The sequence below is a fragment of the Herpailurus yagouaroundi genome, unplaced genomic scaffold (genome assembly GCF_014898765.1).
Source record: "Herpailurus yagouaroundi ecotype Mexico unplaced genomic scaffold, PumYag 188, whole genome shotgun sequence".
NCBI classification, from domain to species: domain Eukaryota; kingdom Metazoa; phylum Chordata; class Mammalia; order Carnivora; family Felidae; genus Herpailurus; species Herpailurus yagouaroundi.
This window is the reverse complement of record NW_024412419.1, coordinates 8796521-8809857: the sequence shown is the minus strand read 5'-3', so window position 1 is coordinate 8809857 and position 13337 is coordinate 8796521. Positions and strand designations below refer to the sequence as shown.

Below are 13337 nucleotides of genomic sequence, written 5' to 3'. Positions count from 1 at the left end.
ACAGACTGGACACTCGAGCTGGGACCTTAAAGAGGCCTATTAAAGAGACTGTGAACAGGATATGGGCCGAGTTGCAGAAGACCCACAGGGGGTGGTGACGAGACCAGCACCAGCCAGAGGAGGGGCCAAGGCCAGCCTGGGCTGGGGGGAAAGGAGAGGGGACAGCGGCCTGAGCCCAGCTGCAGGAGGCAGGGCATCAGCCCCCACAGGTGTCCACATCCTAATCCCCGGAACCTGTAACTATGTTACATCCTGGAGGTCACATTACACCTTCTGCCACATCACACGGCAAGGGGAGGGCTGCGGTGCAGTCAGGGTTGCTGGCTGGCTGGGCTTAAAATGGGGAGGCTGTTCCGGATTATCTCCAAACAACCACCTGAATAGTTGCCCCAGGCCCCTCTTCTCCTGCTTGGCCACTGCAGAGCTTGGAGCATGCCTGACGCCCCTGCCTGTCCCCGCAGTCTCTGTGTGCATCCAGGTGGGCCCGATACAATCACAGGGTCTTTAAAAGAAGAAGCGGAGGCAGAAGATAGGCAGAAAGGACAACATGGGAGAGATGTGTGGCACGACTTTGCTGACTTTGAAAAGGAGACCACAACTGAATGACGCTGACAGCCTGCAGAACCTGGAAGGCAAGGACACAGGGTCCCCGCTAGGGCTTCCAGAAGGCACGCACCCTGCCAGCACCTTGATGTTAGCCCCACCACACCTGTACCAGACTTCTGCTCTAGTGCAGCGGAAGGTAATGAATCCGCATCGCCTGAAGCCGCTACGTTGCCTGTCATTTGTTACAGCAGACATGGAAGACGAGTGCACTAGGTAGCTGGAAGAGGTCCCCCTTCAGGACCTTTGGTTGAGGGCGCCAAGGGTGTCATCCAGTGCGTGGTAATCCAGCAGGGAGGAAAGGAGGAACAAATACCTTCAACTCTCTCCTCCCACTTTCTCATTGTCCACCACTGGCTGGACCCAAGTGGAGGCCGGAGAGCTCAGAGCAGAGAAGAATGAATAACAGATATAGAAAGGCGGATCTGAGAGGAAGATCTGGTGTGTGTGTGTGTGTGTGTGTGTGCATATACGTGCGCGCACACACACCTGCCTACCTGTCCCTCTGTCCCTGTCTCTCTCTGTCACACACACACACACATCCTACCATGACTCAATCCTGACTCAAAGGCATTAACTCTTTTTTTTCAAGGTTCGAGTAGCCAATCATCTCTCCAGGTCACTGGTTGGCGTTGGGATCAAAAGCTGCATAAAGATTGGAAGCTGTGTTAGCACAACAAAGTACCAAAACGGGGGGGGGGGGGGCGGCGCCGCTTAAGCAATAGAATTCAGTGTCTCACAGTTCTGGAGGCTGGAAGTCCAAGATCAAGGTGCCAGCCGGTCTCGCCCCTGCTGCGAACTCTCTTCCTGGCTGGCAGACAGTTTCCTTCTCACCATGTCCTCAGATGGCAGAGAGAGGAGCTCTCTAGTCCCTCCCCATAGAAGGACGCTAGTCCTGTGGGATCAGGGCTCCACCCTTCTGACCTCATTCAACCCTAATTACTTCCTTACTCCTAATATAGCCGCATGAGGGCTTAGGGCTGCAGCATATGAATTGGCGGAAGGGGGGCCGTGCACAAAGCAGTCCGTAGCAGAAGCCCTTTTGAGGGTGTCTTGTATGTAACAGGCAAGACAGTCAGGAACCTGGGCGCACAAAGCAAGCAAAGGGCCAGGAAGCCTTGTTACTACTTTACATGATTGACCAGACGGCCCCAAACCGTATCTCTCCATCTCGGCATCCCTGGGCTCAGAACTGCTGCTTTTCCACAATGTCCACAACTTCCATTCCACACGCCTGGCGGCACCCTCTAACACTGAGTGGTTCTGAGTTATTTGCTGCATGATTCGCGGTGGAGTGATTGAGCCTGGTCTGTGGTTAAACACGAGAGCCAAGATTTTGATTCCAGTGTAGACGGTGGAGCGTATCAGGGATCAGTCTTCCAACAGACTGAAACCAGTCCTAACGCAAAGGGCGTTTTGTTTTTATTCAGAGGCAAAAATCAGGTTCATGTGGGTATGAAGGAAGCAAGTTCTAGGCCCAGAGCATCCATACATAGACATACTCTCTGAAAAGAGTTTCAGGTTAGGGGAATCAACGAATGAGATTTACAAGCAGAGACCCCAGTGAAGACAGAAATTGCAAGCCCTCTATACTGGCCACAGGGGGAACCCACGGGGTGGGTCACCGGGGCGGATTCTTCCTCACTTCCACATTAAATGCATTTTGCAATCCACCTCTGACCTGGCGGGAGAGTCTCATCCCTAGAAGACACCGAGGGAAGTCTCCTGTTTCTACATGACAGAGGATGCTTACCTAGGACTGTCCTAAAAAGGCAACAATACCTCCTTCACATCTTTGACACCCCTTCCCGGGAAACGGACTCACTCCCACCAGCACGCAAGCGAAAAACCAGAAGCTGCCTCTTTTGTCTTTGAGCTTTCCTACCACGTAAGAGTTAAAGGTTTAACGCTCACAAGTGAAAGCGTGCGGACTCCAGTCCTGAAGACTCCTAGCTGCTCGGTGCTCTCACACAAAGGAGCACGAGACTGATGGCTTGCCTGAGACATACAGCTAGTGAGTGGCAGAGCCGAGACTCATATCCGTGACTCCTGATCCCAAGCGCCTTGTCCCCTCCGCTATTCCAGCCCAGACCTTGGGAGCCTGAGTACTTGGAGAATTCCTCCAAAGGGGAGCAGGAACTGGCCTTTTCCAGATCCTACCGGCCTTATTGCACTACACAAAACCCAGGAAAGAATTAAAAATTAATACAGATTTTTTTGCTCAAAGAAAAGCTGTCTAAAACTGGTATGTACGGAATCCTTGCTGTAGACTGAATTGCATCCCCCCCCCAAATCCATTTGTTGAAGCTTTAGCCCACAATGTGACCACATGATTATGTAACTGGAAAGATAAAACTGTCACCGAGCCATAACAATTTTAGCAAAGACAGAAACATCAGGAGACCTGGGTTTGGCTCCAGCAAGCATCAGGGGTTCTGAGTGCGAGCTAAGTAAGGGCCTTTTCAAGTTCTGGCACTTACGAGGGTGAAGGAGAGAGACTCATGAAAGGTTTGCAAACACGGTAACACTTCTTTTCACTTCCTCCCCACTCTACGGGAATGACATGCTAAAAGGGCTGGGAAAGCCTGATACCCCAAGGACGCATCTCACAGTGACAGAGGGATTGCTGAAGGATATTAGTGCGCCGTTCAGACGGCCCTTTAGCCAGAAAAGTAACAGCTGTAAAAGTTCTGGAAAGTCCTTGGCCACCCGTCTCCGGAGCTGCACACACAGCAGCCGCCCAGCAAGCGGGCCTAGGTGAGTGGTACCGCGGGATGCCTATTTACTGCTACGGGTTCGGAGCCCTCGCACAGACCGGCTCGTCTAATCCTCACAGAGATTCTGCAGTGTAGATAATATATTTTAAATGCAGAAATGGGTTGAGCAGGTTTAAAAAAAAACACAAAACTTGCCCCAAGTCACCCATCCGGTAAGTGGGGCCCAACCCCTCCGTATCACCTTCCACCCAGCACAGGGCTCCCTGGGTTGAACGGAGCGGAGAAATGTAAACGCACCGAACGGGCTCACGCTCGCTGTCCGGTCCGGTCCGGTCCGGTCCGGTGTTGGCTCAGGGACGCCCTTGGCGGGGGCGGGTCCTCCCATTCCGGAGGTTCCGGGAGAACAGGAGGCGTTCGCTCTCCTCCCTGGGCAGCTGGCCCGGTCTCGGCGCAGGGAGAGGGAGGGAGCGCTGGCCCCGGGGGAGGAATGGAGAGCAGCAGCCCGAGTCCCAGCCCCGGCCCTGCGCTGGGCCTGGACGCCCGGCTGGGTGTGGACACGCGCCTCTGGGCCAAGGTGCTGTTCGCCGCTCTCTGCTCGCTCATCTTGGCGCTGGGCGCGGCGGGCAGTGCGCTGTCCGTGCGCGTGGTGCTGAAGGGGCGCGCCGGGCCCCCGGGGCGCCTGCGCTACCACGTATTCAGCCTGGCGGTCTCGGCGCTGCCGCTGTGGCCGGTGGGTGTGCCCGTGGAGCTCTTCAACTTCGTGTCGTTCCACTACCCCTGGGTGTTCGGCGACCCGGGCGGCGGCGCTTACTACTTCGTGCGCGAGCCGTGCGCCTACGCCACGGTGCTCAGCGTAGGTGGCCCGAGCGCCAAGCGCTGCCTGGCCGTGCGCCAGCCGGCTGCTGTCGCCGCGCCGCACCCGCCGTCTGCTGTCGCTCTTCTGGGCCGCCACGCCCTGCCCATGGCAGTCATCACCGGGCAGAAGCACGAGCTGGAGAAGGCTGGCGGGGAGCCGGAGCCCGCTTCGCGCGTGTGCACGGTGCTGGTGAGCCGCGCCACGCTCCAGGTCTGCATTCAGGTAAGGGGGAGGCAGGCTCGGGGGCCTGTGTTTTCACTTCTGATACTCGCGATCTCCGCAGAAATTTGGGTCGCATTTCCCATTTTACAAAGGACTTGGGGAGAGGCTTGGCAGAGATGAAGCATTAAGAGAAGCCCAGATTAGAATTCAAAACTTAATTCTGAAAGTCTACACTCTTCCCAGTGTTACAAAAGTGGGGACCAAACATTACTGGGTATGAGAATTACAGGGTAGGGAGGGGAGGGCTCTCAAAATATAGATTGCATAACCCAGCCTTTTTTGTATCATCAAAACTAGCCATTTTCAGTCCCATTACAGAATATCCAACTTAATGGGATTTTGTGGAGATATAAAAGAGAGGCCTGAAGATTCAATATTAATGAAGGATTTCTGAAGAAATACATAGATTACTTGCAGCCTTAACAAGAATTTGGAAAAATATAAAGTTAAACCTGATTAGGGGCGCCTGGGTGGCGCAGTTGGTTAAGCGTCCGACTTCAGCCAGGTCACGATCTCGCGGTCCCTGAGTTCGAGCCCTGCGTCGGGCTCTGGGCTGATGGCTCAGAGCCTGGAGCCTGTTTCCGATTCTGTGTCTCCCTCTCTCTCTGCCCCTCCCCCGTTCATGCTCTGTCTCTCTCTGTCCCAAAAATAAATAAACGTTGAAAAAAAAATTAAAAAAAAAATAAAGTTAAACCTGATTAGAAAACATTCCACTCGCTTCAGAAGACGCTTACTGTGGTCACCACGGAGAATTACTCAGAGCTGACAGGGTAGGATCCCTCTTTTTTAAAAATCCACTTCCTATATCAGACATTTCTGCAGGTTTTCCAATCTGGACCTGATGCTAAAGGAGACAAAACCAAAAACACACCGGCAAGCAGGATGGGAATGATACTAATGGGAGTGATCACGCAGGGGCTCCAGACAGCAGTCAGGAGGAGGAACCCCACTGACAACAGTGGGAGCTGCTCCTTCTGCCACATCAGGTGGGCCACTGGTGACCTGAGACCGCATCAGTCCAGCCCACACACTGCCTGCCGCCATGCTGGCCCAAGCACATCACAGCCACGGAGCAGCGTGTGTAGGGCACCCGTCTACCTCTCAGCAACCTTCACACAGGCTCTGAGCTCCAGCGGAATGATCTGGCTGAATAGTCAGAGCACTGCAGCCCCTCCCTTAGACCTGACTCTGTAGCTCCCTGCTGCACCCTGTTGTGGCCGTGGCAATGAACAAGCAACTATGTGCTCAAAAGGCCTGGTAGCCAAGTTCCGCCAGTTTTCACAGACTAAGGCAGTAGCTTCCAGGCTGTACCTATCTTGGACCTGGGCTCGGGGAGGGGGAAGCGCCACGCATGGTCTGTGTTGTGAATATGTCGCTTGCATAGCTTACTTTATGTGCTGCAGACCGACCAAGGCAGTAGAAACTGAAATCCGCCAGAGGCAAGCTTTTGACGTTCTACTGGTGAATTCCTTCAGCCTAACAGCATTATTCAACAAATGGTGTATTTAAAAAATGTTTAACTTGAGGCACACAGTCTATGTTAACACAACAAAATAACCGAGCTCAAATTAGGATTATTTTGGTCCACCTTCCTTTTTAGTGTCTTGTCATTCATCGTCCATGTTAATCAGCGGGTTGTTTTTCTGTTTTGTTTTGTTTTTGACTAAGAAAATGTCTCATCGTTATTGAAAGTACAAAAAACTGTACAGTTTTTCCAGAAATATTTCAAAACTCCCCAAGATTAATAACTAACGCATGAATATATTTTTACCTTCCACTTCTGTCTTGTCTAGGATTAAAGTGACAATTTGATAGTAAGTATGATGCTGTTGATAAAATGCTGCTTGGTTCTACAACAAACTCAAAACTATGTCCCACGTAGTGTTTTATTTTCCTCTTGGTGCTGATTTGTGAGCGTCCATCAAGAAAAAAGCATGAATGATGGACTCCTTAAAGAGGTACAGCACCCAACCCAGATATTTCGTACTGATTTTAAAGCACTATTAAAATGCTCAGGTTTTTAAAAATGCTGACACAGAACCAATAAGGAAAAACTCTATAGTACATGTACTTTGTAGATTTTTTTTTTTAAGTTTATTTTGAGAGAGAGAGAGAGAACCATCAAGGAAGGGACGGAGAGGGGGGACAGAGGACCTGAATCAGGCTCTGTGCTGACAGCAGAGACTCCGATGTGGGGCTCGAACTCAACAAACCGTGAGATCATGACCTGAGCCAAAGTCGGACGCGTAACCGACTGAGCCACCCAGGCGCGCTATAGTACAAATATTTTGGATTTTAAAACATTAAAACATTTTAAAAGCAGGGTATCATATAATAAACTTGTTCATAAGTCAAAAATTACCAAATAAAAAAACAAGGCTTCCGGGGTGCCTGGGTGGCGCAGTCGGTTAAGCGTCCGACTTCAGCCAGGTCACGATCTCGCGGCCCGCGAGTTCGAGCCCCGCGTCGGGCTCTGGGCTGATGGCTCAGAGCCTGGAGCCTGTTTCCGATTCTGTGTCTCCCTCTCTCTCTGCCCCTCCCCCGTTCATGCTCTGTCTCTCTCTGTCCCAAAAATAAATAAACGTTGAAAGAGAAAAAAAAAAATTTTTTTTAAAAAACAAAAAAAAAAAACAAGGCTTGTTGCGTAAAACAGCTGTCCCCTTACCACCCCTGCACACTTGGGTCTGTATTCTTTTGTCGAGGGGCAGCTGCCGTGCACTCTCACCTCTTGCTGCCCCTTCCTACACATTTCTAAAGAACGCGCCTGCTTGATTTCACAGTTTGCACATTTTATCCAGTGTCTTCTAGCGGGAGAAAGAAAAAGAGTGTCCCGCCCTCTGACTTTCCCATCCCTACTCTCCACGCCGTGCACCCACACGCACCCCCTACCCCTCCTCCGGTGTTAATTCCGTCAGGGTATAAAGTCAGTCTTGTGCCCTGTACTTACACACTGTGACTATGTTAAAACATTCTTCACGGATGAACCATGTCGGACATTTGTATTGCGTTTCCTTTCCAGTATTACCTCTGCTTCCTTGCTGTTAATAATGGTCTGTTTTCAGGGATGCCCGGGTGACTCGGTCGGTTGAGCAACCGACACAATTTTGGCTCAGGGTACGATTGCGTGGTTGTGAGATCGAGGCCTGCATCGGGTTCTGTGCTGAGTGTAGAGTCTGCTTGGAATTCTCTCTCCTTCTCCCTCTGCCCCTCCCCTGCTCACTCTCTCTCTCCTAAATAAATAAATAAATTAATTAATTACTATTTAATGTTTTTTAATTTGCTTGGCTCCTGTGCATCTGTCTCTCATGCATTCTTAACTTCTCTAGCAGAAGTATAAATACTGTTTCAGTGTATTCAGAGCCATCCAGTCAACGACCAGTTCATCTTTCAGTCTCCCCGGGGAGCCCCCTCTTCCACTCCAGCATCACCGGATGCACAGCCAACATTTTACGTCACTCTGCTCTCCCAGCAGACACCCTCTTTCTGGACCCGGGTCTCCCCCTTTATTGGTGTACAACCTTATTTTGGCGGCACATACGCTCTTGTAACCTCCTGTGACCTGAGAGAAGGCCCACAGAAGAAGGTGAAAAATTGAGAATTTCCACGTCTGGAAACGTTCTGGATTATCCTCACATTTGCCGTAAGAGGGCCGGGCACGGAATTCTAGACAGAAGCCGCTTTTCCTCTCAAATTGTAAAGCACCGCTCCACTATATTCTAGCTTCTACTGCTGCCTTAAAGAAATCTAATGCCATTCTGTGCCCATCCTTTTCATGTGCCCTGTTTTATCCCTTTGGTGGCTTTCAAGGTCTTTATCCACAGAGTGTTAGAAGTCCTAAGAACGTGCCTCCATGGGGGCTTATTTTTATCTATTTTTCCGAGCTCCCAGGCAGCCTTTCAGTCTGGAAGCTTCTATACCTCACTTTTGGAAAAAACTTTCTTCAAAGTGGCTTATTTAAAAAAATGATTTCCTCCCTTCTGTTTTCTTTCTAGAACCACTATTACTTAGGTAAGTGTCCTAAGCTAATCCCAAATGTTGTCTCTCCCTTTATTGCTGTCTCATCTTTCTGAGAATTTTCTCAACTTCATTTTATAACCCGGCTGTCACCCCCCGCCCCCTCCTGCTGCTGCAGATTCCTGGGCCTTGGACACAGCCTGAGGACCACAGCATCACCGAGCCTTGGGGCCGTCATAAGCCTTGGAATTACCTTTGCAGGTGAACGTGCTGGTGTCTTTCGTGCTCCCCTTGGCGTTAACTGCCTTCCTGAACGGGGTCAGTGTGAGCCACTTGGTGGCCCTCGGCTCCCAGGTGCCGTCCCTTTCTGCCCCCGGCAGCCCCGTCCCCCAACCACGTGGAGCTAATGAGCGAGGAGAGGAGGAAGCTCCCCCTGGAGGGCCACACCAGCCTGGTGAGACACAAGGACTCCAGCCGGCTCCTCAGCCTCCAGCATAGCGTCCAGGGTCTCAGTTAAGTACTTGGTGACACTGCTACGAGAAGAAGGGATGGGGCTCCAGGCTGCCTCCACTGATCCCTGGCCAAGTGACCTTGAGCAAGTTACCACCTCTCTCCAGCCCCAGGGGATCGTGTGGTCGCCAACAGGCTTCTATAAGGTTTGGTGGTATGATTACGGGGTAGAACGAGAATTCCATACACGAAACCCTCATCTGCTCCAGGGAGTAATACATAAAGACAAGTGAATACCTGCTTACATTTCAGGGAGCCTGGCCTATGGATGGATGCAAGGAGCAGCTGTAGTCAGGGACCCGGAGCCCCAGCATTGAGGGCTTAGACCGGCTGGGTCCCCCACCCAGTTCCCCACCAGCTCCCCACTTTTCCTGCAACATTGATTGTTGGCTGGTTTTCCTAAGAATCTGGGTAAACTGGGCCTTGTAGGGGAGACATTAAGAGGCACAAGAAAGCCGAGGTCTCTCCAAACACCTGCGGTAATGCAGGCACTCACTAAGGTCTGGGAACATGGAATAAGAGATCAGGTCTCTGCTCCCATCAACCCACAGCGTTGGACGTAGGACAGAAACGTAAGAGCTAAATGTCATATGGTGTGACAGGAAGAGAGGGAGCACGTGACGGTGCTGGACTTTCTTCCATAGACAACAGGCAGTCATTGAGAGTCAACGCCCAAGAATGCAGGGAGATTTGCTTTTGAGATGTTCTACCCAGAAATCTTTGGCGTGTGGGTTACGCAGTGCTTCTCAAACTTGTGTGTGCTTAAGAACAGCGTGAACATAGGGGAAGCGAAGGGAAAATAAAATAAAAGGAGAGAGGGAGGCAAACCATAAGAGACCCTTACATACAAGGGGACAAACTGAGGGCTGCTGGAGGGGAGGTGGGGGAATGGGCTAAGTGAGCGATGGGCATTAAGGAGGGCACTTGTTGGGATGAGCGCTGGGTGTTATATCTAAGTCACGAATCACTAAATTCTACCGAAACCCTTATTACACTGGATGTTAACTTGGATTTAAGTTGTTTTTAAAAGTGAGCAAGAAACCCAAAAACTAACAAATGAACAAAACAGTATGGGGAGCTATAAAACACAGGCTGCTGGGACCCAACCCGGAGATTCTGATTCGGTTGCTCGGGGTAGGCCCGAGACTCTGTATTTCTACCAGGCTCCCAGTTGACGTCACTATCCTGGTCCAGAGGCCACACCAGACAACAGAATGGATTTGCCAGTCACGGCAGGTGTAGAGGAGGGGAGGGAAGGGGTAGACGGTTAGCGACAAAGGGACCAAGTGGGAGACTGCCATCATAGTCCGGGGGAGGGGAGCTAGGAGCCCCTGGAGTGGGGTAGTAGAGGTGAGAACAGAGGAATCAAGACATCCTAAAGAAGAGCTTTTTAATAGATTGGCCCTAGGGGGTAATGGAAAAATGAAAAGACTCTCTGGCTTACGGCTTGAGTGGTAGATGGCTGGTGGGGCCATCAGTCAATCAGAAAAAGGAACAGAAGAGGCTTGATGAGGCAGAAGGACATTTAAGTTATCTATGCAGTTAGACGATCAGGTGGGAATAGCTATCCCGGAGTTAAAAGCATATTCCAGTGGCCAGGAGGGGGTTATAGAGGTTGTAGAAGTTTCTAGAAGCTTGTCAGTGTGCAGGTGGGAGTTAAAGTGGATATTCACCCAGACATCGGGGTAACCTCAGGTTTGCCTACAGATCGAGAGAGGAGGGTCTCAGATAGCCTCACAGTTCCTTTCCGACCCTTGGACTCCAGGAACGAGTTCTAGGGAAATGCTCTTGTAAGCTTGGCGTCCTCCTCCCTAGAGACGGCAGAACTGAGTACGTTTGCTCTCTGTTGCTCCGTTCCTCCCCGCTGTTGTGCAGGAGCCATTGTGGCCATGCATGTCACCTGCTGGATGCCGTCTCACACCCGCAGGCTCATGTACCGCTACGTCTCCAACGATGGGTGGACTGGGTTGGTGCAGCGGAGGGGCCCCAGCACGTAGGGAAGGGGCCACTGGGCTGCTCCTGGGACTTTCTACGCTCTCTGCAGGGATTCCCAGTCGCTGAGCCTTCTGGAACTCTGGCCTCCACTCAAGCTGGTCCTGTCCAGTCCGTGCCCTCAAATTCTCTGAGCTGGGGGTAGGGAACAAAGCGTTATCTAGCAATTTCAAGGCCACGCGAGTGAGAGATCTTAGTGGTGATCAGGGCTACGGGCATCCTGACCACAGGATAGAGCCGCCCACAGTCTGGGGCAGGGGGAGGGCTGTGCTATGGCAAGGAGAGGGGCGGAAGCCTCAGAGCCGTGAGTCGAGGCGCTAACTAGGACCCCCTGGACAGAGACCAGACCACGTACGCCCTTTGTGACACAACTGGAAAAGAGGAGAGAACCCACTGTCTTCCTCGGGGAATTCACCGTGTGCCTGATCGCAAGAGGAAGGCAAACATCCAAGAGAAGAGAGGCCCGTGTAGCCTCCCAGGAAACAGCTGTGTCGACAGGTGCCTCTTCTCGAGACCTCCTCGTGCCCCTCGCACACACGCGCACGTGCAAGGCCCTTCCCGCTTCAGAGACTCTCCGTGACAAGGTGCATGGCTTCACTGCTCAGTGAAGCCACGTCTCGTGGGCCACGCCCAGCGGCGTGAGGCGACCGGTGTCTCGGTGGGCAAGACAGTGGCCCCCGTCCGCCGGCAGGGGAACCTTTCGCTGGTGCAGGGGCCTGGGAACAGCGCACGGGGAGCAGGGACTCAGAGGCTGGGTGGAGCGCATCCGCCAGGGGCAGCTGGTGTGGATGGGACAGTTGCTGAGGTCACACGGTGCTTCCCAAGAGCAGAAACCGGGCCCTCCTCACCTGGCCCTTTGGAGGAGAGGCGCGGTCTCCAAGAGAAAGGGGTAGACGCCGTGAGGAGGCGCAGGCCATCTGACACACCTTCTGGGATTCTCTGCCAGCACACTCTACGACTACCTGGTGACAGACACCCTCTTCTACGTCAGTTCAGCGGTGACCCCTGTCCTGAACAACGCTGTGTCGTCCTCCTTCAGAAAACTCTTCCTGGAAGCCCTGGGCTCCCTGTGTCGAGAAGGCCACCCCCGTGGAACCCTGCCCCCCTGGGGAGCCCCGGAGCCCCACGGCTGCAGGCTCTAGGGATCCCTCAGACGCCCCGCGCTGGATGCAAGAGAAGAACGGGCAAAGCGGACCGTGACTGACTGCGCAGCCACCTGGCATTCAGACAAGCAATTCGCTCACAGATAGTTCCAGCTCTGCCGTCAGGTGCAGACTCACCTGGACCCCCAGCCCCCACCCCCCTACTTCCCAGCTGTGTAACCGCGGGCAAGTTGCTCACGCCCCGAGCCTCGGTCTTCCCCTCTGCGCGATGGAGATGAACAGGACCCAGCCCTTAGAGGCGTTCGGAGACCGAAGCGTTCAGCACGGTGCCTACCGCGTGATAAAAAACCAAGTTTTGCTGGCATCGTTGTTGTTGCCTTTACCATTGCTGTTTCTCCCTCTCCTGTGGCTTACGCTCTTCGGCCGTGGGCTCAGCTGCCCCAAGAATTTCCACAAATGACATTGCTCCGGGAGTTACCGCGCTGTCACGAGACTGCAGTCGCACTGTCCAGTCTTGCCCAGCAAGGGAGCAGCTGTTTGCACCAGGAATAGGGATCCGGGAGCTGCGGGAGGCAGGGGGGCACCAGCTCCCCTCTCCTGGCCTCTGGCCTGTGTGGCTGCCTCCAGGCGGCCCGTGGGAGGACAGATGTGCGACCGGCCTGGAAGCGGCAGGGTCCTGCAGTGCCGTTTCTGGGGGCATCCTGGTGGCTCCGTCGGTTAAGCGTCCGACTTCCGCTCAGGTCACGATCTCACGGCTCATGAGTTCGAGCCCCGCGTCTGGCTCTGCGCTGACAGCTCGAAGCCTGGAGCCTGCTTCCGACCCCGTGTCTTCCTCTCCCTCCCCCTCTCTGCCCCTCCCCTGCTAGCACGCACACACTCTCTCTCTCAAAAACGAAGTTAAAAAAAAAAAAAACCCAAAAAACGAAATGCAATTTCTGGAATACTGGAAATACTCTCATTCCCACTGCCATCTTACACACGGGGAAACAGAAGCAGAGAGAAGAAAGGTACTGCGGCCACTACCTGGTAACCGGGAACGGAACCCCAGGCTTGGGACCGGGCAGCCGACGCTCATCAGAGTCCCATGCTGCTTCCGGAGAAATCTGATGGCCAAAGAGGAACAGAAAGAAACTAAAGGCTCAGCATTAAAGAACTGAGTGAATCGTGATCATCCACTCAGTCCACCCAAATCCTATTTGTTAGGCCACCCTTAAACAGGAAGTATAAATCTTATTTAGCAGCATAAACATACCATGGTTATACTATTCAAAAGAGAACGCAATACAAAATTACACTATGATGCTATGTAGAAATCACTCGGGTGCATAGAAAGGGTCTAGAATGAAGCAGTTCGTGAAAATGGTGGGTTGGCCAAGGAGG

The 13337-nt window shown here is 52.6% G+C and overlaps 1 protein-coding gene across 1 annotated transcript; it reads left to right on the top strand.

The window, feature by feature from the left end:
• Window positions 1-3806: 3806 nt before the first annotated feature.
• Window positions 3807-11996, top strand: NTSR2 (neurotensin receptor 2). Its single transcript, XM_040496909.1, is given in 7 exon segments — window positions 3807-4217; window positions 4219-4268; window positions 4271-4398; window positions 8614-8739; window positions 8741-8864; window positions 10738-10828; window positions 11801-11996. Coding segments are annotated over 7 exon segments (1125 nt in total). The 5' UTR covers window position 3807.
• The last annotated feature ends 1341 nt before the right edge of the window (window positions 11997-13337 follow it).